Source organism: Miscanthus floridulus, chromosome 18 (genome assembly GCF_019320115.1).
Source record: "Miscanthus floridulus cultivar M001 chromosome 18, ASM1932011v1, whole genome shotgun sequence".
NCBI lineage: Eukaryota > Viridiplantae > Streptophyta > Magnoliopsida > Poales > Poaceae > Miscanthus > Miscanthus floridulus.
In genome coordinates, this window is record NC_089597.1 from 89,949,715 (window position 1) to 89,974,869 (window position 25,155).

Sequence of the window (25,155 nt, forward strand, 5' to 3'; positions counted from 1 at the left end):
CCTATGCCAAGCTTCATTCCTTCCCTCCACCATGCGAACTAACATATGTTCGCAGTTCCTGTGCGCGGTGGTGAGACGCCTCAATTGATCTTGTAATTCTCCTACCTGTATGGCATCCAAAGCCCTATCTCTAGTAGCTTGTGCTAACTCTGTAGAAATCCTCTGTATCTCTGCCTGGGGATTAGGCCTAGAGCTGCTACTGCTAGCACCATCATTCCTAGGGGCAAGTTGGTGACGAGGAACTCCTTTGGGTCCAGTGGACTTACGGGGCGTCATCTTGGTACGAGCCATACTATAGGAAGCCAATTTAATCCAAGTAAGACCATTTGATCAAAGTCTAAAGAGCAGCTAGGATGGATTACATTACTCAAACCAGACTCACTACTCAACTCCAGACTCAGAGGTGAAGGAAGTAACGAGTGAATTAATCATGATGCATGAATCGTTCTTACGAACAAAAACATCAAAGTTTATAATACACATAAACAACATTTGTTTTTATATAGGGCATAGTAAGATTACTACTCCACCACACAAAACCTTTTTAAACCAATAGGGAACGGTGAGAAAGAAATAAGATAAGTAAGAAGCAATTTGGACCAAATTAACAAGTTAAATTTATTTGCCCCAAATCGTTTTGAAGTTTTTGTAAAACAATACTTCAACAACTTTGTAATGATCGCTCCGATACCATTCTGTGGCAGAACCTCCTAAATTATAGGGCCCACATGCACTTGTCATTGTCCAATGACCTTTGACATCCATGCACATGTTCCTGGTAACTTAAGAAGTCTGTCGGGTGTCCTCGGGGAACCCCGAATCATCCACGATTTCCGAGCAGGATCACATTACAGAGTCATTGCAGTATTACAACATTGAAAACTCCAAAAACAAACTTTTTATAACTTGACAAGATCTACACTTTTGCTTTTAGGCTCAACCCCAAAATATGCTTAGATTTTGAAATGAGTTTTCAGGGTAGAATTTAAATGCTGAAAATCAGGGTTTTCTCGAAAATTCCAAATCCAAACCAAATTTTTGAACTTGATTCAAACAATTCAATTCAACACTCATAACATAAATGTAAACTTGTTTTAGTGAATGCATATCAAAGTTTGCAATATGACCAATGCCTTGCAATGCATATGATGACATGTCCTGTTTTTAATATTTAAACACCCGGGGTGTTACAGGTTCTATGTCACTCATCATCACGGAAGGCATGATCCAGCGAGGAAGGAAAAGCTGGCTATAAAAACACTATGTGCGGTAAGTGTAACTTACTTCTTCAGTACTCCGTTACATGGCTGTCAAAAGCATTACCTAACATTTTCATATGCAAAACACACAGTGCCCCAAGCAGAGGCCTGGGAGTGTACATTGTGGATACTATATATGTTCTATGATGAGTAACACCAGTGCCTACAGGAGACACCCCTCAAGGGTAAGTTTGAACCTCTTCATCAGTAGTATAAAAACTTCGTACATGGTATGAAATACTAAACCGAAACTTGTTCTCTTGTAGTGGAGAGAAGAGAAAGGAATAAAAAAAAAGACCCATACAAGGATAACCAACTCTTAGAGCTCGTCGGCGACCTTTGCAACTTCATATTGGACCAGATTGTACACGTCAAAGGCGCCTACCATGACCGAGAGTCTGACTTAGGTAGAAATCCTCAGTACCAACACCTTCGTGAGACTGAAAGGCTAGCTCTGGACGTTGATAACAATGTGTATGGAATTTGTATATTAAATGATGGATTGTATATATCCTTACGAATTGGACTTGTAATTGTAGTTTATATAATACTATTGTGCTTGTAGTCGCGTTCGGAACGTTGGTCGCGGGGCGTTCGGCAACGCGAACGCGGTTCAGAACGTTGGTCGCGGGGCGTTCGGCAACGCGAACGCTGGATGGAATACGCGGAAATAAACAGTTCTGGTCGAATTTGAATTGTAAATTTGAATTTTTTTTTGCGGGAAAACGTACTGTAGGGGCGGTTCTAGATTGAACCGCCCCTACAAACAGGTATTATAGAGGCGGCTGGCACTACAGCCGTCCCTACAAATCGATTTGTAGGGGCGGTTGGTGATTGAGCCGCCCCTACAAATCGATTTGTAGGGGTGGTTCGTAATACCAGCCGCCCCTACAAATCGATTTGTAGGGGCAGCTCAATCACCAACCGCCCCTATAAATTGATTTGTAGGGACGATCTGGGAACCGCCCCTACAAATGTATGATTTGTAGAGACGGTTTGGTAGGGGCGGCTGGCCAAACCGCCCCTATAAATGGTTACCAGCCGCCTCTAAAAATGCTTTTTGCAGTAGTGATGGTTTTCCGAATATCCAAATCTACAATTGCAATGGATTTTGTGTTTTCATGGATATACATCCAATTTTTTTGTGCTGTGTATTAACTAACAATATATAATCTCCGCCACAGGTTAGTGACCGTGTTTTCTTTGATGAGGCTGAAGATTGAAGATTAGAGTGGTGCCTTTTATTTACTTCATTCACGGTAGACTACTGATGCAACTCTTTTAATGTATAATTTTCATGTAAGCATATTTAAATCAATTAGTAATCATGGTACAAATATATGCCCCATGGTAGGTACAACATTTAATTCAAGTTTATATAGTTTTTTTTGTCTTTAGTTACACCCCTGGCAAAAAACTAAATCTGTTCTCTGCTTATATCGCATATATACTTATGTATTTATACACCAGCGAGATTCCTTCTACATCCTATTTCTCCTAACTCAATTCCAATTACTTTTACATTCCCGCAGCAACACGTGGGGAAATCACCTAGTTTAATTTGCACAAACAGCTAAATATACTGAGTGTACGTAAATCTAAACAGTGGTTTAGTGAACCACAATCGTCATAGTCGTGTCTTAAACAGAGCACGATCATAATTCATGGTGGATGCAAAATTGGGCAGAAAAGAATACCGGGTGCAGAAAGGATCTACGCTTGTAGTTCGTCGAAGTCGAGGAGAAAAAATATTCTGAGAGGTGTACTAGCACACATATGAACACAAAAGAGAGTTGCACAGAGGGTTTATGTATGATCCTGATAAAATAAAAAACGTTGACCTCATCTGGACGGAAGATTGCAATGCACCAGCACACAACACTATCATGGCAACATCACCAATTATCAATATAAGAATGTGCCTCAATTCAACGGTTATTCTATAATGGATGTTTGATATGCATATGGTGCCTCTAATGCCATGTATAGAGAATCTACGGCTCTGCATATTCGTCTGAAAAATGAAAAATAAGACTACCCTCTCACCAACAACCGGAAGCTGAAAAGAGGAATAAACAGACCTATGTTTCCAGCAGATGCTGAACCTATACAAGGAAATTGATTCTAGGTCCATTTTCTCCGCTCTATATGTAACTTTGCACCATGTGGCAGCTTGCTCTTATCCTCTCCAGATATACAACTTTGCTCAAGTAGATAACCACAACAAAGGGTCAATGTCTTCAATGTGGTGAGATGTTGGATGCCTGCAGATGCAGGCAAAGTCTGCCAAATGTAGGTATCTAATTTGAATTCCTCAAGGGAAGTGATCTCCGGTAACCACTCTGGCAGTCCTTCGATATTCTCACAGTTCAAAATCTCTAGCTTCCGGAGGGATCTCCATCCTCGGATGCTCTCAGGCAAAGGTATCTTGTCAGCACAGTGGTCGATAGTCAATTCTACAATACTATCGAAGCGCTCAAGACTCTTCCACGATGCAGAAGACAGCCGTCTGCTGTGCCTAATCTCCATTTTGGATGGTTGTGGTAACGGGGTGGATGGTCTCATGATTCGCTGAAAAGATGGACATAGGTCTTCGCGGGGACTGCCTGGGCCTGATAAGACATACATGGCGCTCCTTGGGATTGATGGTTCAAACCTCAATCGAGAACAACAGTGTACCTCCAAATCTTGAAGGCTTGGGAACAAATTGTCGTCGTGACCCTGCTTCTCCATATATATTTCGAACTCCTTATCAGTTACTTCTGATAAGATAATTCTTCTGAGCTTCCTAAGTGGTTCAGTGCACCAGATGCGAACTTTTGGCCCTAGGCTCTGTATCCATGAAAATGAAATGTGCAGCTCTTCAAGACTCTGTAACTGATCCAGATGCACATGCTCAATATGCACATTGGAGAGCTCCAGTTTCACAAGGTTTGTGAGTGAAGACATCCAGCCGGGGAAATCAGCACCAGAATAGTTTTTTATGCGAAGTATTTCCAGGCCACCATTAGGCTGGAGCTTTTCTAAAACATGCTTATTAGGTAAGCCTCCTTTATAGTCAGGACTCCAGTCCAAACTCAGTGAACGCAGATTCTTTTTCCCTATCAAATCCAAATTCTCTGCTTCCTCTGCTCTGCGGACAAGATGAAGATCCTTGATTTGTAGTTCAACAATATGAGGGCCACTTCTGCAGAAGGAAAGAACAGGTCTCTGCATTTACCAGAAACGTGAGGAAACAGTAGTAAGGCATGTTGCAGTGGTCAAGCATGTAAGGACAAAGCAGCCTATGACAAAATTAATTTAGATAACAAAAGGATAAAATGCTTGGTTCGGGGTACCATCCAGTGCCTAAACTTATAAAATGCGCATTTAGAACCCGAAAGTTATTTAATCGTGTTATGTGAGGTCCAAATCACCAGCATGCGTGTGGGTGCCATGTCATCACACAATCAGTGTGCCATGCGTGCAGATTAACTTAAGTTATGGTGATCTAGATATCATGTGACATGATTAGTAAGTTTAGAAATATAGATGTGCATTTTATAAATTTGGGGACCTAAATGGCACCTGAACCAAGCTCGAGGATTGGGTGTGCATTTTACTCTATAACAAAATTCAAAGCTATATCTACTGATAAGTGATAATGTCAACGCTTACATACAAAAATTGTTTATCACATCAATAAGCTATCACGTGCATATAAATAATGCAATGATCAAATACAAAACAGGAAAAAAACTATAAATATTACAATGCTGAGGGAGAAAATAAGGAGGGGTTCAGGTTAGTAATTTAGGACCGGGAGTAATTTACCTCAGGTACATAGCATAGGCGTTTGATGTGTTTAATATTGTCATAGTCCTCTCCCAGCGTGCAACCCTCAAGGATTCTTAAATTGCATTCCCTGAGAACTAACTCGTCCAAAGCAGTCAGGTATCGGATCGATTGGGGCAAAACCTCCAGTTTGGCAGCATGCACTGTCAGCTTCTGTAGTGACGTGAGTTCTCCAAGCCAATCCGGTAGAGCAGAAAAATCCCAACATTCTACTATCTCTAGTGTTTTGAGGGAGCGGTAGCTTCGGATGCTTTCTGGCAAGGTGATAAGGTCATTGCAGGAATGAACACTCAGTTGCTCGAGATTAACACAGTACCGAAGAAGTTTGGAAATATCTGAAGAAAAGCCACAGTTCCGTATTTCCATGTTCAGTAATGCCAAATTCGAACTACCAATGTATCTCTCAGATGATAGTACATCGCTGCTTCTTTCTATGGTACAGCTCCGGCTTCCTGGGAAAGCTGGAACAAACCTCAGCCTGGGGCAGTTTGTAATATTAAGTACTTGGAGATTAGGAAATACTTCATCTCCATGGCTCAGCTCATCATCACGAGTTGATAGTGTTGTGGTCGTCCACTCCTCCAGGTTGTCCATACTCGCAAGGGTAAGTATTCTCAGTTTCATAAATGCCCTGTCAGCCCCATATATATCACCGCCCACTTTTCTGAGGCTAGGCATATTTGAGATGCGCAGAAATTCTAAGTTTGCTAGTTGGCCTAATAAAGGGATATGCTCACACCATAGCATGCCAGAGAGCTCAACTTTCACAAGATTTGGAAGGGAAGAACTTATATTCGTTACCCAAGAACAGAATGTATCACCCCTATAGCCTCGGATTTTGAGTACTTCTAGGTTCCCATGAGGCTGGAGCTTTTCTAGAACTGCGATGTCATTAACTGTGCTTGAATCCTGCGCAATACTGCTGTTGTACCATTCCAAACTCAGCGACCGCAGTTGTCGATATTGGGCCAACTTGCCGTGGTCGCTTACTTCCTCTGCTCTCTCCACTCCTTCAAGATTTTTGATAGTTAGGTTCTTAATTTCGTAGTCATGGTATTGATACAGAAGAGAGAATTTATTGGAGCAACTGGTGGCATAGTGTAGTGGGTGCCCTTCCTCTTCTCCTTCCATGTTTTCCACCTCTCCCTCTTCCACTTCTTCCTCCTCCATCCCTCGACCCCGATTCGTTGTTACCCTAAAAACAGCCTCCTGCGTTGCACGAAATGCGAGATTAGGAACTAAACAAACAAGTAGCCATATTTTGAATGAACGCTGTATGTATAGACCGTGTCACTCCGGCCCATCCGACCAGTCACAGCAACACAGCGTCCCACAAGCATAGCACAATCATTACATTCCGTCATACTAAAGTGGGATTTATATGAATCAATTTAGTAACAAACATACTACATTTTTTTTAAAAGTCACAGTAACATAAAGTTTTGATCAATGGTACATATGATAAAAAATGTTAAAGTTATCGCATATAATTTAATTTGAAACTAAAAATACTGCTAATTTGCTTTTGGAAGTATATTTTGCAATGTATAAGTTCATTGATCATCATGTAGTGCATCTGTATTTTAGGAACGTGACACTTCCTAGCATCTGGTTTGCTACGAAATGCATCCTTCAACTTTTACAGTACAATAAGCCTCCTGTGTTAATGGTGGACATAAAATTTGATACTTGTCAGACTACGCAGCGGAACCGGTCCAGCCACCCAGCTCGCTTTACCCACGAGCTGGTACCTCAGGCTCAGGCTCACCGGAGCCCACAACATAATAAGACTTTGGGACTAACTCAAGCTAAAAGACAAGTCTAATAGGTGAGGGTTGCCCGTCTGATATGCTGAGCTCCACCGCTACGAATTTTTGATGTGTGGCTAAATCAAATGATCTCCCCCGTCATGCATTGGGTCAAACTCTTCACATCACACAACCCTGTGTAATCTCCGGAAGATGTTCTCTAGGCCCAGAGTCCAGCACACATGATCTGTGTGAGTCTCCAAGATGTTAACAAGCTCCCCTATCACTATTTAACCCTGAGATTTTTTAGATTTTCTGATCATGGGCTTTGATACCATTTGAAAGGAAAATATGCCTCTAACGGGAAAGCATGAATTCACACACAAGAAATACACACGAGCACGAGTGATTTTGGTGGCTGGAATGACTTAGCCTTTTTTGTTTTCTATTCTACTTCTATAGCCAAATGTGAGTTACAAATCAGGTTGTGATAGCCTCCTAATTAATGTAGAATATTACCCAACTAATCAACATGTTACTCCATGCTGAAAATTAGCTAAACTAAATGCTATGAACCTAGACACAGGATTATTTCCAGCAATCTCCTCCTACTTCCTTGTGTTGACTTGGAGTTGAAGCAGACCATTCCAATCCTAGCATGAAGCTCAAGGAATCTGACTCGCCCAAGTGCCTTCGTTTGATTGTTAGCGAGCTGGTCCTTAGTGCCGACAAAATTAGCACTAATCCTCCCATCATCCAAGCACTCCCTGATGAAGTGGTAGCGCACATCATTGTGTTTTCTACGCTCATGGAAGATGGGATTCTTCAACAGAGCTAACACTAACTTGTTATTAACCTTCAGCTCGACAGTGCTGGTGTCTCTTCCCTTGAAGTCACCAAGCATCTGTGCCAACCATACCGCTCGTGTGGCTACTGTTGTGGCAGCAACATATTCCGCCTTACAGGACGAGAGTGCCACAACCTTCTGCTTGAGACCATGCCACTCACCAAGTTGTAGCCGTCGAAGAACATGTCCCCAGATATACTCTTCTAGGTATCCACATCGCGAGTGAGGTCGCCAAAGTTGTACCCAAGAGTCCCCAGATGTACTCTTCTAGGTATCCACATCGCCAGTGAGGTCGCCAAAGTTGTACCCAAGAGTAGCGCCTCCTTTATCCTCCCGTAATGGCAGCCAAGACATAGAGTCCCGGCCACATAGCACGGGATCCGCTTCACTGCCACCATGTGTTCCTCCATAGGCCACTCCATGAAGAGACTCGCATACCCCACAATTAAAGCGAGGTCTGGTCGTGTGTGGACGAGGCATCGAAGGCTTCCAATAATCCTCCGGTATAGAGTGATGTCCACCTTCGCTATCGTGCTGTCACAGTTTAGCTTGAGCCGCTCCTCCATTGGGGTGTGCGCACAATTACAGTCCTTCATCCCTGCCATCTCTAGGATGCACTTGGCATAGTGCACTTGGCACAGAGTGATGCCACTACCATCACTGCTCTGCTGCACCTCAATGGCAAGGTAGAATGAGAGCAGTCCCAAATTGCTCATCCTGAACCTTGGCTTCATCTCCACCTTGAAGTGGCTGATCTCTGCCTCGGTCAATCCAGTGATGATCAAATCATCCACATAGACCACAAGGAGTAGTAGCGAGTCGCCATGGGCATGCCGGTACATCACCGGCTTGTGCAGGCTCTATTCGAACCCGAGAGCACGCCATAGTTGTTAAGGCGTCGCTATACCGACGCCATATCGTCGCCATATCGCTGTGGCGTTTTTCTGGCTCTCGCCACGGTGACGCCACGGCTCCGGCGTGTATGGCGTCCGCCATAGCGCCGTGGCGTCCCCGTGGCGCCAATTTGGCGTCCTGTGGCGCCTTTGTGCGCTGTGGCGGGCGCAATAGACGGTGAGGGTGAGGGTGAGGCCGTGAGGGTACCTGTATAGGCCGAGTGGCCGATTGGAGCCCTCCGAGACCGAGCCCGAGACGCAACCGCAAGCAGCCCTCTGAGCCGCCGCCACCGTTGGTCGTCGGGACGGTCGCCCTCCGCCCGCCCCCCGCCTAGAAATCCATCCGCTTCGCCCTCCGTCGGCCTCCCCCGCCCTCCGTTGGCCTCCCCCGCCCTCCGTCGGCCTCGCCCGAGCCCGAGCCGGCCGCCCCCGCCTGGATCTCCCGAGCCGCCGGCCCGCCGCCTGGATCTCCCGAGCCGCCAGCCCTCAAGCTTCAGCGCCCGCCAGGTACTCTCTCTCTCTCTCTCGTCTCTACTCTATTCTGGTGAGTTGAAGTGCTGAGCTGCTGATCGGTCATCGCCTCATCGGTGAAGTGGTCTCGTTAAGCATTGGCTAGTGTTCCACTGTTCTGGTCTAGTGAAGTAGCATGCTGACTGTTGAAGCTCTCTAGTCTCTAGTTTGCTGCACAAGCGAGTAGTGAAGTGGTGATTTGGTGAAGTAGTGAAGCTCTCTAGTCTCTACTCTGTTATGCACTTTGCTCAAGAACAAAGAACAGACCTGTTATAGATGATTTTGGTGAACAACCAATGGATGCTACTGAAGATGGTGGAGAGAACGTGGATGCTTCTAACGATCTCGATGAGTTTGCATTGGACGACTTTTGAGAGATGAGATATTTGGAAGTTTGAGAGATGAGAGAGTTCTATGTCTTTTGTGCTACATTTACATTGCTATTTTGATTTGCTAATATTGTAGACTATACCTTTTAAGCTACATTTGCATTACCATTTGTCAATATAATTTCCTAATATCCAATGTATGTATTCGCCACGCCGATGTGTGTATGGCGTCGCCACGCCGCGCGCCATAGACGCTGTAAAGGTGTGAAGGTGGTGGGTCGCCACGCCTCGCCACGCCGCCATAAAAACTATGGAGCACGCAATGTAAAGTCTAACTTCTCTTTCCATGCCTGCAGTGCTTGACATAGCCCATTGAGCGCCTTTCGCTCGCGTAATACCTTGTGCTCAGTGCCGGCGACGATGAAGCCCGATGACTGCATGATGTAGTCTTACTTGCCCAAGTCACCGTTGAGGAAGGCCGACTTCACATCCATGTGATGCACCGACCAACTTTCTTGTGCAGCCATGGCTAACAATAGCTGCATAGACTCAAGGCGAGCCACGGGTGCAAACACCTCGTCGAAGTCAATGCCTAGCTACTGCACGTACCCCTTGGCGAACAAGGCGAGCCTTTTGATCATTGCTCTAGCCTCATTCTTATTGAGCTTGAAGAATGAAGACCCACTTCAACCCAATGGAACGACGCCCATGAGGGAGCTCTACCAGCGACCATGTACCATTTTTTAGACGAAAAAAGAATTCTATTAGAATATAGCTGAGTACATCATCACGTTACAAGCACTCTAGAATACACTACATATATCTAGAAACTGATCATCTAAATTGTACGCACGCATTCTATAGCTCCAAATCTCAACTCCAAACATGTATAACGATTCGTATGGATGACCGTACCGGCAAACACTCGGCAAAAGGCCTGAGAACAGATGCCCAACAAACGTCGGCCAACGTTCCTGCAGGCAAAGTGGAGAACTTCTTTCTTGTGTCTTCCTTCTTCTTTCTACCACAGAAGAATAAGGACGACCGATCTAAAACTTATCCTCCATAGTCCTTCATTGTGGTCAAATCTAACCACAACAAAAAGAAGAGACAGGAGAAAATAATTCCATGGCGGTGAAATCATCTCCGCTTGAAAGCCCTAGTTTGGTTTTGGCTAATTGATGAAATCTATTGGACTAACCTTATGTCTAAGTGTGTTGATAACTTAGGGTGGTCCAAGTCCAAGATGTGGAGCTAGATGGCACTCATGGTGATGGAGGTGGCCAAAATATGGTGAATCAAATGCTCCAACTTGGAAAAGAAGAAAGAGAAAAACAAAATGGACTCAAGGCAAAGATATAAGCAAAAGGGCCATTTTGTTATGCCAGTCAAGACACTATAGAGAGTGTGACCAGATTTAGGATTGATAGTCGTACTATGAAGTGGAGAGAAATTCATTGTGAAATACGGTTACCAAAGTGCCACTAGAAGTTCTAACTCATTGCATATGCACTTAGATTCTAGTGTGCTAATTAACCCTTGCAAAATGATTTAAAAAATGCTAACACACATGCACAAAAGTTGGGTACACTTTGGTGTTGGTACATGAGAGCAAGGGAGAAGAGATTGCGCTTGAAATAGAGCAAGGGAGATGAAGTAGGGGCGTCGGACCCTAGCCGGCCTGGGCGTCGGCCCATGCGCCTCCAGTCTGGTGGCTAACCCTAGGTGACAACATCTCTACACGTGAGCATCGGACCCAGCTCAGGGTGGGCTCTGGCCCATGAGCTTCGGGTCCGATGGTGCCTTGCATAGTGTGCGCAGGCTCTGGACTCAGCTCGGCGTGGGCGTCATCCCTGTGGCCCTGAGTCCGACGGTGGTCAACAGAGAGTAGCGCGCGAGCAAAGTAAGCGTCGAACCCTGGTGCTTGGTCCGGAGGGTCTAGCCGGACTGGGTCTGACGTGTTTGTCATGTTTCTGGACCTCTTAGTGTGGTTTCTGCACACCATCGGACCGAGGTCGGCGATGGTCCAAAGGGTGCACTATGCGTGTCCGGAGCTGGGTCCGGAGCGCGTGGTCAGTAACCGTTGGAGCGCAGCAACGTGTCAGATATATGGGACAGGGGTACCTGCACTGCCCGTATATGTGACCATCACCAAGCCATTGGCCCAGCAGCCGCCAAGGAGGCCCACAAGGGCTGGCACGATCAACCAACGTGGAGATCAAGGTAAGCCAAGGCAGGTGAATCTGGACGATAGCTACGATCAATCTGTTGCGCATATCGTGTAACAAACTAGGAACTCAATCTCCTAACCCGATCGCCCTCTCTGTAACCCTACCTCTCCTGCCTATATAAAGGAAGGTAGGGACCTCAGGCTCGGGATCCATCTTCCACCATTCCAATCTACTACATAGCTAGGAGCAACAGCCCCTATAATTGAGCATACGAATACAAGAGCAGACGCACCACTGGAGTAAGGATTAACGCGCCCCGCGCCTCAAACTAGTATAAATCTTTGTGTCTCGTGTGCTACCATTTGATTCCGTCTACGCGATCACGTTGCTGGATATTGCCGGAGCAAAACAATCCGATAGTTGGCACGCCAGGTAGGGGCCTTTCGCATTCAGATTTGTTTTTGTGTTTCAGATGGGAATTGTCTTCGACTTCGGCGACGAACTGGAGAAGATGCAGCCAGGCACAAGGATCATCTTCGGCAAGCTCGACTTCATCGCCGACCGGTTTCGGGACCTGCGCCTGCAGGAACCTGAGTTGACCGAATGGGAGGAGGAACAGTCTCTCCAGATCCGTGCTTTCGCCGCTGGATTGGAGGAGGCTGTGGACGGAGGACCGCTCGCCATCGCCCGTCATCTAGCCCACCACGGTCAGCTTTTCGCTGAACCCGGCCGAGAGCCTAGGCTTGACGCCAACCTTTTCCTACGCAAGATTAGGGATCCAGTCCCGACGACGGACACGGAACCCGATCCGATTCACTCTCAATTCTCGGGAGCACCAACACACGCGGCGATGACTCGCAAGACCCAGCTTCTTCAAGCTACCACACTACCTTTCAGATCCCTTACAGAGGATTCACAAAACCCACATCAAACTGATCGGGATCGCAGCGATGATGACTTCGACTTGAATCTCGTCGGAGTCACCATCCACAACCTCAGCTAGGGCGGTGTTGATGGTCACTAAATGCATATCCTAGCCATGAACAATGCAAACAATTCAAGGAAAAATCAACATAGAGCATAGGGATTTGGTTTATAACTAGCGCATTAAAGAAAATACTACTAAATCTACAAATCTAATTACATAGGAAATATAACGCCCGTTTCATGATATTTGTCGCCTATATCATGTAGATCTACTTTGTAGAAACCTAACAAAATCGGTTTCATTTTTTCTAATCCTTGTGTGATTTATTATTATGCATTTTACAATTTTAAGCTAATTTGATCATTTGCAAAATAAATAAATAAAAAGCTAGTAAACAATTTTGCATTGAGAACCCTAAATTATTTTAAAATTCGTTCATATGTTTTTTTTTTCTTTTTGTCGTCGTTAGTGGCGAGGCCTCGGCTGCGGGTGTCGTAACGATGATCTTCGTCGCTATATCTATGTTCCACAGCTAGAACCTAGCCCACTCCAAGTTCTAGGGTGTCATTAACAGTAGCAGCTAGGGCCGGGGATGAAGCAGCAGTAGCAGGGCACCAACGTGGTTCTGCTGCCGAGCCGACTCGGGATGTTGTTGTTGTACGCAGCGGCGCTTGTCGCCTCGCTCTCGTCCTTTTTTCGTTGTGCGTTGCAAACGTTCAGCAAGGGACCAGAGCCATTGGTAGGCCACGTGGCTGTGGCCGGGGTGCTGTTGTTGGCCTGCGTCAAGGGTGTGCGCCCTGTGGTGTTGTGTGATCTGATTTCGTTGGCGGATGTGCCTGGCGGTAGACTTCGCCATGAGGTTGTGCATGGATGTTGGACGCCTGACCTTTGATGAGGGCAACGTTAAAGGATATGCTCTCGCGCTCTAGGATCGGATCGGTATGTTTCCATGATTGGTGTGCCATGGTCCACCTGTATAGTCCGATGGAAAATCATATGTTGCACATGCTGGATTGACTGACAGAGGCGAGCGAGCGGGGCAAAGCATTGCCGCGCACACAATTCTGTTTTATATTTTTGTGTGCACTGTAAAGAAAAACTAATATCATGATAATTCAATGCTTCAGTTGTAAGAAGTCAAAGGCCAGCTGAAAGAAGTGGATGCGTATGTTAGACTTGCAAATCTTCTGGATTGGTGACCACAACTTGGTGCCCATGCAAAATACGTTTTGCTGAGGGAACTATTAAAATATTAGATTTTAAATTGTTGAACATATTTTATATAAGTCTACCGTGTTTTTTTTATTTTTTCGGCACGAGTAACCGGCTTGTGTTAGAGCTATCTCCAAGAGTACCCAATATTTTTATTTTAAAAACATGAAGTTTTGATTTCTTAAAAGGTATAGGGAGGAATAAAGAATGCTATCTCCAAGAGTTTCCAATATTTTTATCTCAAAAAAATTTAGTGCGACACTTTTTTCCGTGAACCGGTCCCAGATTTATGATGTTTTGCATCAGGAACCCTAGATTTGTTTCTATACCCGTTTAAGCTCTCCCACCAGATATTTCTCTCTTGCGCTTTTCCCACCTGGAACCCTGTCTTTCCTCCTTTTCCTTTCCCACCCCTTCTACTTCTCAGACTCAGAGCCAGGCAACGGGCAGGAGCAGGGCGACAGACGGGGCGTCCGACGATACCCTTAGAGATTTTTTATTTAGGGGTATAGATACCATCTAAATATTACTGATTGGATACCTCCAACGGAAACTTAACGTTAATCCTCATGAGACCCTTTAGGAAAAGATAAATCAGAAACATCCTGCCTTTAAATTTATATACTCTAATCATCATACGCAAATAATATCAATTGAATCTATTATGTTTTCTAAAAAAAACTATCCACCTCTGCCACTATAAAAAAATACATAATGTAACTATTAAACTAAATAACCATCAAGTATGCTATATATATTTTAAATTACACACTTCTGCTAAGTTCAAGTTCAAAGTAAGTATAAATGCTATATGCAGACCAAGTAAGCATGCATACATTAGCAATAAATATATAATTTTATAGTTTATCAACCATGAAAAATGTCCTCATAGCAAACCACAGAGAAATGACACTACTATTTATTTTAAATTATATTAATATTCCATGACAATAAAGTTGATAAATTGTGCACTTTATATAAGTTTATACATTTTAACCGTAACATTATGACATATAAATATTGGTAGTTTAATTGTAAACACTATTTTTTTAATAAAACACTACTACACATGATTATTTGGTAGTGAAAATCCAACATTTTGTCGTGGTGTGGGCTTAAATAACTTTTATGTGGTTGTTGTAACTTGTAAGTTGTAACCAAGAGTGCAGTTTGGGGCCTAGAATCGTTTTTTATGAAAACAGAAAAGAATATTTTGAAGAAAAGAAACTAGAAAGCATTGGAGTTTGAACTTAACTTATGGAATAAACTTGCAATATAGTTGAAATAAAAAATACATACTCATAATGTCAAAAAAGTTGCAATGCAACAAAAATTGATATAACTTAAACTATACGTATTAAAGACTCAACAAGTTGCATATAAAGGATGAAAACACATATAGATAGAGCCTATATCTAAAGTATGTATTATGTTAGGAAATATATGTGTGTACATATAGAGAGAGAAAGTAAAGCAACTTTGAGTAGTTATACATACTAAATTTATTCACAAAATTTTTAGTACTTATATGTAACATAAGATTCTATGGCGTGCTAGAGCATGTGTTGATAGGCTAGTTCAATTCAAATTTCACTTCACGACATGTAAACCAACCATAGTTTAACTCGTTAAGTTTCCTGTGTGGAGACTGTCTATCTGGATTCAAGTGCTGGAATTGGTATGGTTTTTGCATTTTCTAGACTTGTTCGAAAAAAGCAATCCTATTCACTAAGTGGTAGGCAACAGGTCTGTTGATAACAAGGCATCTGTGGTAGACTTAATCTTAGCATCTAGCGGCTTTGTCTCTCAAATGTTTTTCTATAGTTATAGGATGTGTGTGCTTTCGTTTGTGGGAATGATTTGTGTGTGTGCATACATGTGCATATGCGTTGGTAGGTACTGTATTAGAAAAAAAAACTATGAAGTGAAGAAAGACTAAACGGGCATTCGTGTGACCATTTTGCCATTTTTTAAAAAACATAAAAAGAATCAAATAAGTTGCTTAAGTTTCACACAAGGAGCAGGTCCAACCCATCATTGACAAAGTTGTAGATCAGCTACCTGGATGGAAGGCAGATCTGATGACACGTGCTGGCAGAGTAATTCAAGTACAGTATCACAGGAATCCTAATCTATGTGGCCATGGCAACTGATCTTCCGCCTTGGGCTATCAAAACCATAGATAAGATCAGAAGGGCATTCTTGTGGAAGGGCCGAAAAGAAGCAAAGGGTGGTCACTGCCTCATTGCCTGGCCTAAAGTGTGCCGCTCCCAGGAACCGGGTGGTCTTGGGATAGCAGATCTAAAGTCTTTGGGTATTGCCTTAAAAGCAAGATGGCTGTGGCTTAAGCGGAGTGTGCCCAGCAGTAAAGAGGTAGCTGGCCTCGTCTCTGTCGCTGTGATAACAGAGGTGGGGAGTGGATCTAATACAATTTTTTGGGAGGACAAATGGCTGGACGGTAAGGGAATTCAGGACATAGCACCTCTTGTCTTTGCACTGGTTCCTAAAAGAAGGTTAAATAAGCGGACTGTGCTGGAGGCCCTAACTGAGGAGAAATGGATAGAAGACATTCAGGATGAAATATGTATGACAGGCTTGATTCAGTACCTAGAGCTTTGGGACATCATGAATTCAGTGGAGTTGAATGATAACATCCCTGATAAGCATATCTGGAGGTTATCTTCTTCGGGACAATATACAACAAAGAGCGTTTATGATACCCTATTTCAGGGAGCAATCTCCTTTGAACTTTTTGAGATAATTTGGAAATCTTGGGCACCCCCCAAATGCAGATTTTTCATGTGGCTAGTTGCTCACAACAGATGTTGGACAGCGGACAGATTGGCAAGGAGGGGTCTCTCTCATCCAGAACAGTGTCTTCTATGTGATCAGCAGGAGGAAAATATTCATCATCTTCTTGTGGGCTGTGTATTCTCAAGAGACTTTTGGTTCTCCCTCCTGTCACATTTTGGCGTTGCATCACTTGCTCCACAACTTTCTGACCATTCCATTGATGAATGGTGGAGAAAAGTTGATAATGCTGCTAGTGGGGATTTGAGGAAGGGTCTGAATTCCCTAGTCATTCTGGGAGCCTGGAGCATATGGCAGCATAGAAATGATTGCATTTTCAATGGTGCAACCCCAAATGTTAATATGGTTCTGGCTTTGGCAAGGGAAGAGGCCCATTGGTGGAGCCTGGCTGGAGCTAAAGGGATCTCCCTTCTCACTGCCGGAGGAGCAGCCTAATGGGCTGCTGTAGCTGTTGGGTCGTCCTTTTGTTTTAACCGGTGATTTAGTTTCCATGTACTTGTGAGTGGGTGTGGGTTTGGGTCTATGTATGGCTCTCTCTTCTTCTATTAATACAATGATACGCAACTCTCCTGTGTGTTCTAGAAAAAATGATGCTACAGAATTCTATCATATATACCATGTCAAGTTGAAACAGAAAATAAGCTTAAATATTATGCTGCGGAATTGGATAAAATCTTTCTCAAATTCTAAAATGAAACGATGGGAACTTACCTTCTGTGTATTGACATATGGAATACCTTGCAGACGGGAAAGTCGGCAAATATTTTTTTCTGACAGTACAGTTATTTTTTCCAATCTGGTCAACCTATACAGAGTTGAGTTCATGTCGGAGATGTTAAATTTTTTTTTGAAAGAACCGCCGATGTTATTGTTTCCAGGCTCTTCATCAAATTCAAGTACAAGTTCTTGTAGTGATGTGAAGAATACCAGAAAGTTTTTAGGACAAAACATGTGACATCTTGCTATCTTGAGTTTCCGAAGATCCATGTTGCTCTTTGCAACTCTAATCCATTGTTTAAGATCATCTTCGGAACACCTCTCAATAGATATCTTTGATTTGAATGTGAGGGTTGACTGAAATATATCATATGTATAATGTTGGATATCTGTAACATCATCCTTGATATGATCCATGTTAAGACTGCATTCCCTGATGACGTACTCTTTACTCATTGGGATGTATGGATACAATTTTATTTTCTTGCAGTTTTCTATCTTGAAATAATCAAGCATAGGGACTGCCTGTTCTGTTCTTTCATTCGATGGACCTGGAGCCAGTGGCGGCCTACTGGTAACTGCAGGTGGACCATTTTCGGTACCGATGTCCTGCGCTCTCTTTGTTTCTCTCGACATGCCACAGGCTGCGGCTTTCAACCAACCCTTCACTAGAAGTCCTCCTGCCGCAGCCATTTTTTTCACTTGCTTATTTATAGGAAGAGAACCAGGTAACTTGTCAGGCTCTTCTCCCATTTTGCTCTCTTCCTCATCATGGTCATTAATTACTCCCACCTCATTTACTTTTGTTCGTATGCTGTCATCAGAAAATATAGATACGGTGGTATTGTATTGCAGTTGAACCAATGTCAATCGTCTTAGCTTCTTGCACGGCACAATTTGTACATGATGAAGCAGGGGCATATTATTGATTTCCAGTTCTTGTAGATTTGGTAAATGTCCCAATGCAGGAATATAGTCACATCCCTTGAGATCACATAATACAATTTTCACAAGATTCGGTAGCGTATCATTTATCTTATGAACCCAATTAGGAAATTGGGTACCCCTGTAGCCTTTTAAAGAGAGGCATTGCAAATTGTAATGCGGCCTGAAATGTTCCAACACTGCCGTAGCCTTTTCCTTTTCAGAAAAAACCCCATCAGGTGGCAAAGAAGACAAACAAAAGGACGTACCCAGTGCAGAGAGCTCCTGCTTTGTGCGGGGTCTGGGGAAGGGTGAAGAAGACAAAAACGAAGACCATTCAAAACTCAAGAAATGAAGCTGTGGATTCCTGCCCAATTCCACTTGCTTTGCTTCCTGTGGAGACACCACATTCTCAAGGCATTTGATGTTTAGCTCATGTTGAGTGAGATCCAGGATCTGCTGGAGAAGCATAATATTGCTGTGGTTGTCACCGGGCTGTGTCCGTACATCAAAGTTGGGCAAGGTTAGAAGGTCTACCAAGCTTGCAATGCCTTGTTCTGAGAAGAGCGTGAACCCTCCAACTGACAGGTATTTAAGACAAACCAAACGTTGGGTGACGATATCCTCTTGCAGCATACCTAACTCTAGCTCTCTATTAGGGTCTTCTGAACTCTCTAAATTTCCTGCAGAGGTTCCTGGATCTTCAGAATAAGCTTTTGCACCGACCCCGGAGAGATTTAGGTACTCCAACTTACCAAATTTCCAGTGCGGTATCAAATTTAGGAAGTTCTGAATTCGAGAACAACCTGATAGATTTAAACACCGGAGCTCACAAACACTGGTACAGGAATTCGGAAGGGCAGCCAGATTAGTACAATCTGATAAGTCCAAAATCTCCAACATCAGGCAGCCAGCATCATTCCAGCACAATTCAGGAAGAACTTCAAGAGAGGTACAACCAGACAAATTCAAAACCAGAAGCTTCTTCATGTACTTAAATAACCCACTAGGCAGTAGTTTCAACTTGTGGCAGAAGGACATATTTAGATGTATCATATTTGCAAGGTAAATGAAATAATCAGGCAGCTCACAAAGTTTGTAACATTGCAATAGATTGAGAAACGAAAGATTCTGAAGGCCACCAAAGTTTGAAGGCAGCGTTTGAAGCTGAGAACAATATGAAAGGTCGAGGAATGCAAGTTTCTGGAGCTCCCCAAACTCTTCAGGCAGTGATTGTAGGCTACCACATCTTGATACGTTCAGGTGTAGTAGCTCTTCAAGTTTATGAATGTCCTGTGGAAGCTCTTTAAGATATGAGCAGCCATGTAGGTCCAAATATTGTAGGTTGACAAATTCAGAAATGTAACTGGGAAGTTCAACAAGGCAGGTATTTTCAGAAAGGTTCAATGCTTGTAAACCATGCAATGAGCTCAAGGACTTAGGCAGCAGACCAGTTTGCATTCCAGATATATTTAAGAACTTCAAGAGTCTCAAATTGCCGAAAGAAGCAGGTAGCTCGGAAATAGTACATGCACTCAAATCAAGCACACGTAAGAATTCAGCTCCCATCAGAGACTTTAAAGTAGTCTGAACAATGCTGCACTCCTTAAAATGAAGAGCTCTTGCTGTGCTAGGAATAGACCAATAAGATGGGGATGAGTCACATAAGTTTGAGAGCAACATGTATCAACAGTTGTCTATATTTGTAGGAGGATTTTGCTGCCTCAAAGGCAATAACTTCGTCACCTGCAACTAATCTTGCAAGCTCACGAACCAAATCATGCATCTGGAATAATACACCTCGAGGTTTGCTATATCTTGCAAACGGCTGAAAAGTGAAATGTACCCATGTTAGTCAACTACCTTCTGCAGTTCAGACATATATTAACCATCATGTATATTTAAAAAAAAAAAGTAAACATAAATTGGGCATGAACTTTAAGAGAAAATTCTCACTAAATACTTCCTCACAAATACAACTATACAAAGGGATTCTGAGATTGTTAGGACAGTTTAAGATGGATAGGACAAGACACATGTATCCCTCGTTATTAAAGCTATGCCTAACCCATTTGTTTAGTAGAATTTAACATGCTCTGTACTAATGTACTCAGAACAATGTTATCAGATCGTCCGATTAATCAGTCCTTATCGGTACCTAGTACAGTACTCGATTAGGCACTCCGATTCGATCAGAGCGATCAGAAACCTGATCGTCCGATTTAGCGTCGATTAATCGCGATAAATCGTCCGATAAGGTGTACTTCAACTGGGCTAGCTCTGTTTGGGCCAGGCCCGTTAGGGTTTCTCTTTTATACCTCTCCCCCACTCTTTCCCTCACCTCCTCAGTCCTCACCCCCAGCCTCCAGCCGTCGGCTGCATTTGTTGTGTGTGCAGCTGCATCTCTTCCCCTCGTCCTCACTCTCTCTACCAACTAACCAGAAACAGTCTTGATGCTCGATTTCTACTATATAAGTATATAGTATATGGTATATATATCATACATATATGATATATGTCTTGCTATATACAGGACGATTATATGGACGACTAGACCGATAAGAGGTCAATTAATCGTCCTGATCGTCGACTAATCGTCCTAATCATCCTTATCCGTACCAAGGCAATTAGCAACAATTAGCCAATTTAATAACATTGATTCAAAATATATTATCTTAGTATTTCTTCAACAAAAGAACCCTCCACATTAATTCTCACGGCCTAGAATTCAGTACTAATTTAATAAGAGAACAAAATCAAAGTACCTCGGCGTGGAAAATCAAAGTACCCATATGCATTTTGAGGAATTGCCCACACCACTACTACGCACATATCTAACCCAAAATGTCCTTATATCTAAAATAACATATTGGAATCCTATGTGACTTCTATAAGATATGAGTACATGGAATACAATAATAGAATCATGGAGGTAAAATACCTCTAACAGAGGGTGACTAGATCATGTACAGATGAATCAACGTGGATTGCCATTTTTGGCAGGGGGGGGGGGGGGGGGGGGGGGGGGGGGGGGGGGGGGGGGGCGGGGTAAGGGGTAATGGAACTAGATGGGGGGGGGGGGGGGGGTAAGGGGTAATGGAACTAGATGAGGTTATGTAAATAGAACTTTGATCTCCAATAAAGTAAAGAAAAATGAAAGTCTTACAGTTGGGGACATTCCAGCTACAGTCCTGAAGAAAAGACATCTCACGAAGATCCTCAAAGTATCTTTCTCCAGCTTGTTGTGCAGTGAACGATTCGCCATGGAGCTGAACAAATCCAAGAGAAATCCACTGCTGAATCAAGCTACTCTTCTCTACATACCAGCCTTTGGGAAAAACAGCGCAATATGCAAAACAGAGCTTGAGATGATAAGACATGTATTGATAACTAAGCTTCAGTGATGGTAGCACTTTCGTATCTTTGAGTAACCGTCCATCATCTCCATTTTCTGCCCAGATATCACTATCCAGTATAGCTTTCCACTCATTAGTTGTCCGGCAAAGGTATCCGAGAGAAATTGCTGCTAGTGGCATTCCTCTGCATTTCTTGACTATCTGTCTTCCTGTACTTTCCTTATCAACATCCACCTTTCCATATGGAAATGCCTTTGCTCGGAACAACTCCCAGCAGTAATTGTCCGGTAAAGCACCTAATTCTATTGTCAAACTCCCATTCATTAGCTTAGCAACTTTTACACTGCGTGTGGTTGCAATGATCTTGCTGCCTGCTTTAGCACCCCGCAGCAATGTCCTTAGTTTTTCCAACTCATGTGGATCTTCTTCCCATATGTCATCGAGAACAATAAGAAACTGTTGCCCTTCTAAAATAGTTTTCAAGCGGTCGCGTGTAGCTTGTAAGGTGATACCAGCAGGGCTGCTTGATTTATCTAGTTGGGATATGATAGATTGACCGATGGTCATGATATCAAATTTTACAGAGACATAGACCCATGCTTGGATTTCAAAGAATTGCCTCGTTCTATCATCATTGAAGACCATCTGGGCAAGAGTAGTTTTACCAACTCCTGCGAAGCCAGAGATAAAAATAATGAGGAAGTTTGAGTCATCTGTTTGCAGCATACTGATTAATCTTTCTTTTTCTTCCATCCTCCCAACAGGGACTTCATCAGCATCTGAGAATGTCTCCCGTTTCCTGATTACTTCTTCATCATTGTTGCTAGTGTGTTCTATGAAGTTGAATTTATTCTGAAGGTCTACTATCTCCTCTATGGTTTCCCTCATTCTTTTCATTTTATAAGGCATCTTCAACCTTTCAAAGCATAAAACTAACCCCTGTTGTCAATAAACGGCATGGGTCAGAAACAAGTTCATCATAAGAGCATCTCCAATAGTTCCTAAAAAAGCAATTGTAAATCAATATATTTTCCAAGTGGCTAAAGAAAGTTGGGAGCATATTTGTTGGGTTCCTCCAACAGTTTCCAAAATCTCGGTCATAAAATATAGAAGACAATTTTACACCAAGAATCACGGACTAGTTTCTAAATCATCCTAACCACTTTATATTTTCTTCTCTCTTGCTGTCCTACTATTTATTCTTCCCCACGTCCTTCTACCTTTAGATTGGCCCATGGATACGCGCACGATTAGGTCGAATTTCCCAAGTGCGGAAAGATTGAGAGTTGAGGTAGAGAGTTGTTGGAGAGCAGTTTTTTTCAAGAAACAACAACAACAACATAGCCTTTCAGTCCCAAGCAAGTTGGGGTAGGCTAGAGCAGTTTTTTCAATAAAAATGACGTACCCAATGCAGAGAGCTCCCGCTCTGTACGGGGTCTGGGGAAGGGTGTTAGTGGCAAGCCTTACCTTCGCCTGTGCAATGCGAGGAGACCGCGACTCGAACCCGGGACCTTCCGGTCACAGGTGGTAAGACTCTACCGCTTGCAGGGAATGGGTTTTGGAAACTCTTGGAAATGCTCTAAGCTACTGTAGTTTAGCTTTGAAGCTGGCAAGTGGCAACTCACCTTTGTAGCCTTGGCGCTAAGCGCAAGGCCTTCACCCTTGTGGGCGGTGGTCCAGGACTCGAAGAGTAGCAGCATATCCTCCAAGTCATAAGCCGCAGCCTTGAGCTTCTTAAGCGTGTGACGGGCGCTCTCTAGCCTTGACGACTGCCTCTCCGCATCCTCAAGGAAAGATTGGATAAAGGACAGGTTGTCCTTGATGCTCTTCAAATCTTTAATGAAATTCAGCTGCAAAGCAATGTCGTTCCAGGTGGCGTTGAAGGCGAGGTTAGCCAGCTTGCCCAAAACCGTCTTCAGCGCGACAGAGGCTAGCAACTCCCCGACCACAACCATTGTCAGATATGACGGGAAAGAAACAGGCTGCTGAATTTCAGTGATTTATAGAGCGAGATCTGAAATTCCAGGAGCAGAGGCCAACTAGATGTGACGCATGCTGCTGGCACGGCGTCGGGGTTGACCACACCTGCACCTGCTGGATGAGAACGATGATTGGAATTTTGCAATGCCACCGAAGCACCTTCTGTGATTTATGGAACGAAATCGAACATATTTAGAGGTTTTATTTTCACAATCAAAATTCTTTGCTTGCTCTCGCTTTGACAGTGCGTGCTTTTCACCACTCCTGAAACAAACAACCAAATCAACATATTTAGAGGTTTTGTTTTCACAAATGAAAATTCCAGTTGTTCATACGGACTTTTTTTGACAGTGCAGTTTTCTGTGAAGTGGAAAGTGCAACCGAAACGAGAATGAGAGGGGATGTGATTCGCAGGGATCGAATGAATGTTTTTTTTTATGAAACAGGAGAGGTTGCCCCCTACTGGAATTTTATTAAAAAGGTAGAAACTAGAAAGCACAAGTACAACAGATCAGGAATCGTAAAAACAAGGATCGAATGAATGTTATTAATTTACAGTATGATACCATGATATATTGTTGTTGTCGGCCAAGCTTTTCTTCAAACCGAAGTCTACACAAAACTTCGTTGGGGTTGAAAAGTGGCAGGGGCACAGAGCGGTGGAAGCACAGGCTCAGCTCAGAAGCAATGGCGCCCACATTTGGATGGATGGGATGTAACCAGGTACTAATATGCTGCACAAAACCAGGTGTTGTCAAGTAAGGGACGAACAGCAGAGCAAAGGCCAGAGCAAGGGGGCACGTGCCATGAACCTTACCAGCAGGAGGAGACGCGGTGAGTGATCTGGGCGTCTGTGTGTCTGTCAAGTCCGGCGAACCTACAGCTGCAAGTGCAAGCGGCGGGGCAGAAGGCCAGCCAAACAGGCAATCGTCTACTCCTCTTACTCTGTCCGCCCTTCGATGTGGGCATTGCATTGGGAATGCCGCAGTTGGACTTTGCTGTTGGAAGTTTGGAACTTTGCAATGCTCGTGTCATTGATCTAGTCGTGATGATGCACCCGAGGAAAATCTCTTGTAGACCTTCGATGCTTCCAAATGTGTTGGTAACTTACTATGCAGTACGCACCGAGGAAGGAGTACAAGAAATTCTCACCCGCCATTGAAATTCTTCAATCCTAGGGTTCCACACGGAATGAGGCCCAATCCATTGAAATTCTCACAAAAAAACTATGAAGTCAGCTTATCCCCCATTTGGTGGTGCGACTCTTTTCCGATATTGGATTGACCGATGCAAGCACCAAAGAGCGCCAACCTCGCAATAGCAGCCATCGGATCCGCATCCCAATCTCCAGTGCTACATCCGTCGTCCGGGCAGTGCTCGCGCTCCCCACGATCTGCTGCCATCGAGGACTGGACTGGAGGGTAGAGAGAATCATGGGACTGCGGAGAAGGGAATTTGCAGGGTTTCGCAGAGAATTTGGGATTGGGAATTCAGCCAAGAAAAGAGGAGACCTTTAATCATGGGCCGTATTTGTCCTTGTTTTCTGAGACAAAGATATGACAGCCTTCATGGGCTTAACGGCAGCTGTATAACTTGGAGTAATTAAATTTCAAAAAACCTACAATTCCATGTATGT

At 43.6% G+C, this 25,155-nt stretch overlaps 1 protein-coding gene across 1 annotated transcript; it reads right to left on the reverse strand.

The window, feature by feature from the left end:
* Positions 1-3,126: 3,126 nt before the first annotated feature.
* LOC136524160 (uncharacterized) lies at positions 3,127-25,046 on the reverse strand. The gene is made up of 8 exons (XM_066517622.1): positions 24,337-25,046; positions 24,086-24,253; positions 23,165-23,783; positions 21,350-22,478; positions 20,949-21,017; positions 17,254-19,871; positions 5,073-6,302; positions 3,127-4,469 (listed from the first exon to the last, which is right to left on the reverse strand). Exons 3-8 carry the CDS (start codon positions 23,492-23,494, stop codon positions 3,384-3,386), a joined length of 6,462 nt encoding a protein of 2,153 aa, XP_066373719.1. The 5' UTR covers positions 23,495-23,783; positions 24,086-24,253; positions 24,337-25,046; the 3' UTR covers positions 3,127-3,383.
* Between the last annotated feature and the right edge of the window lie 109 nt (positions 25,047-25,155).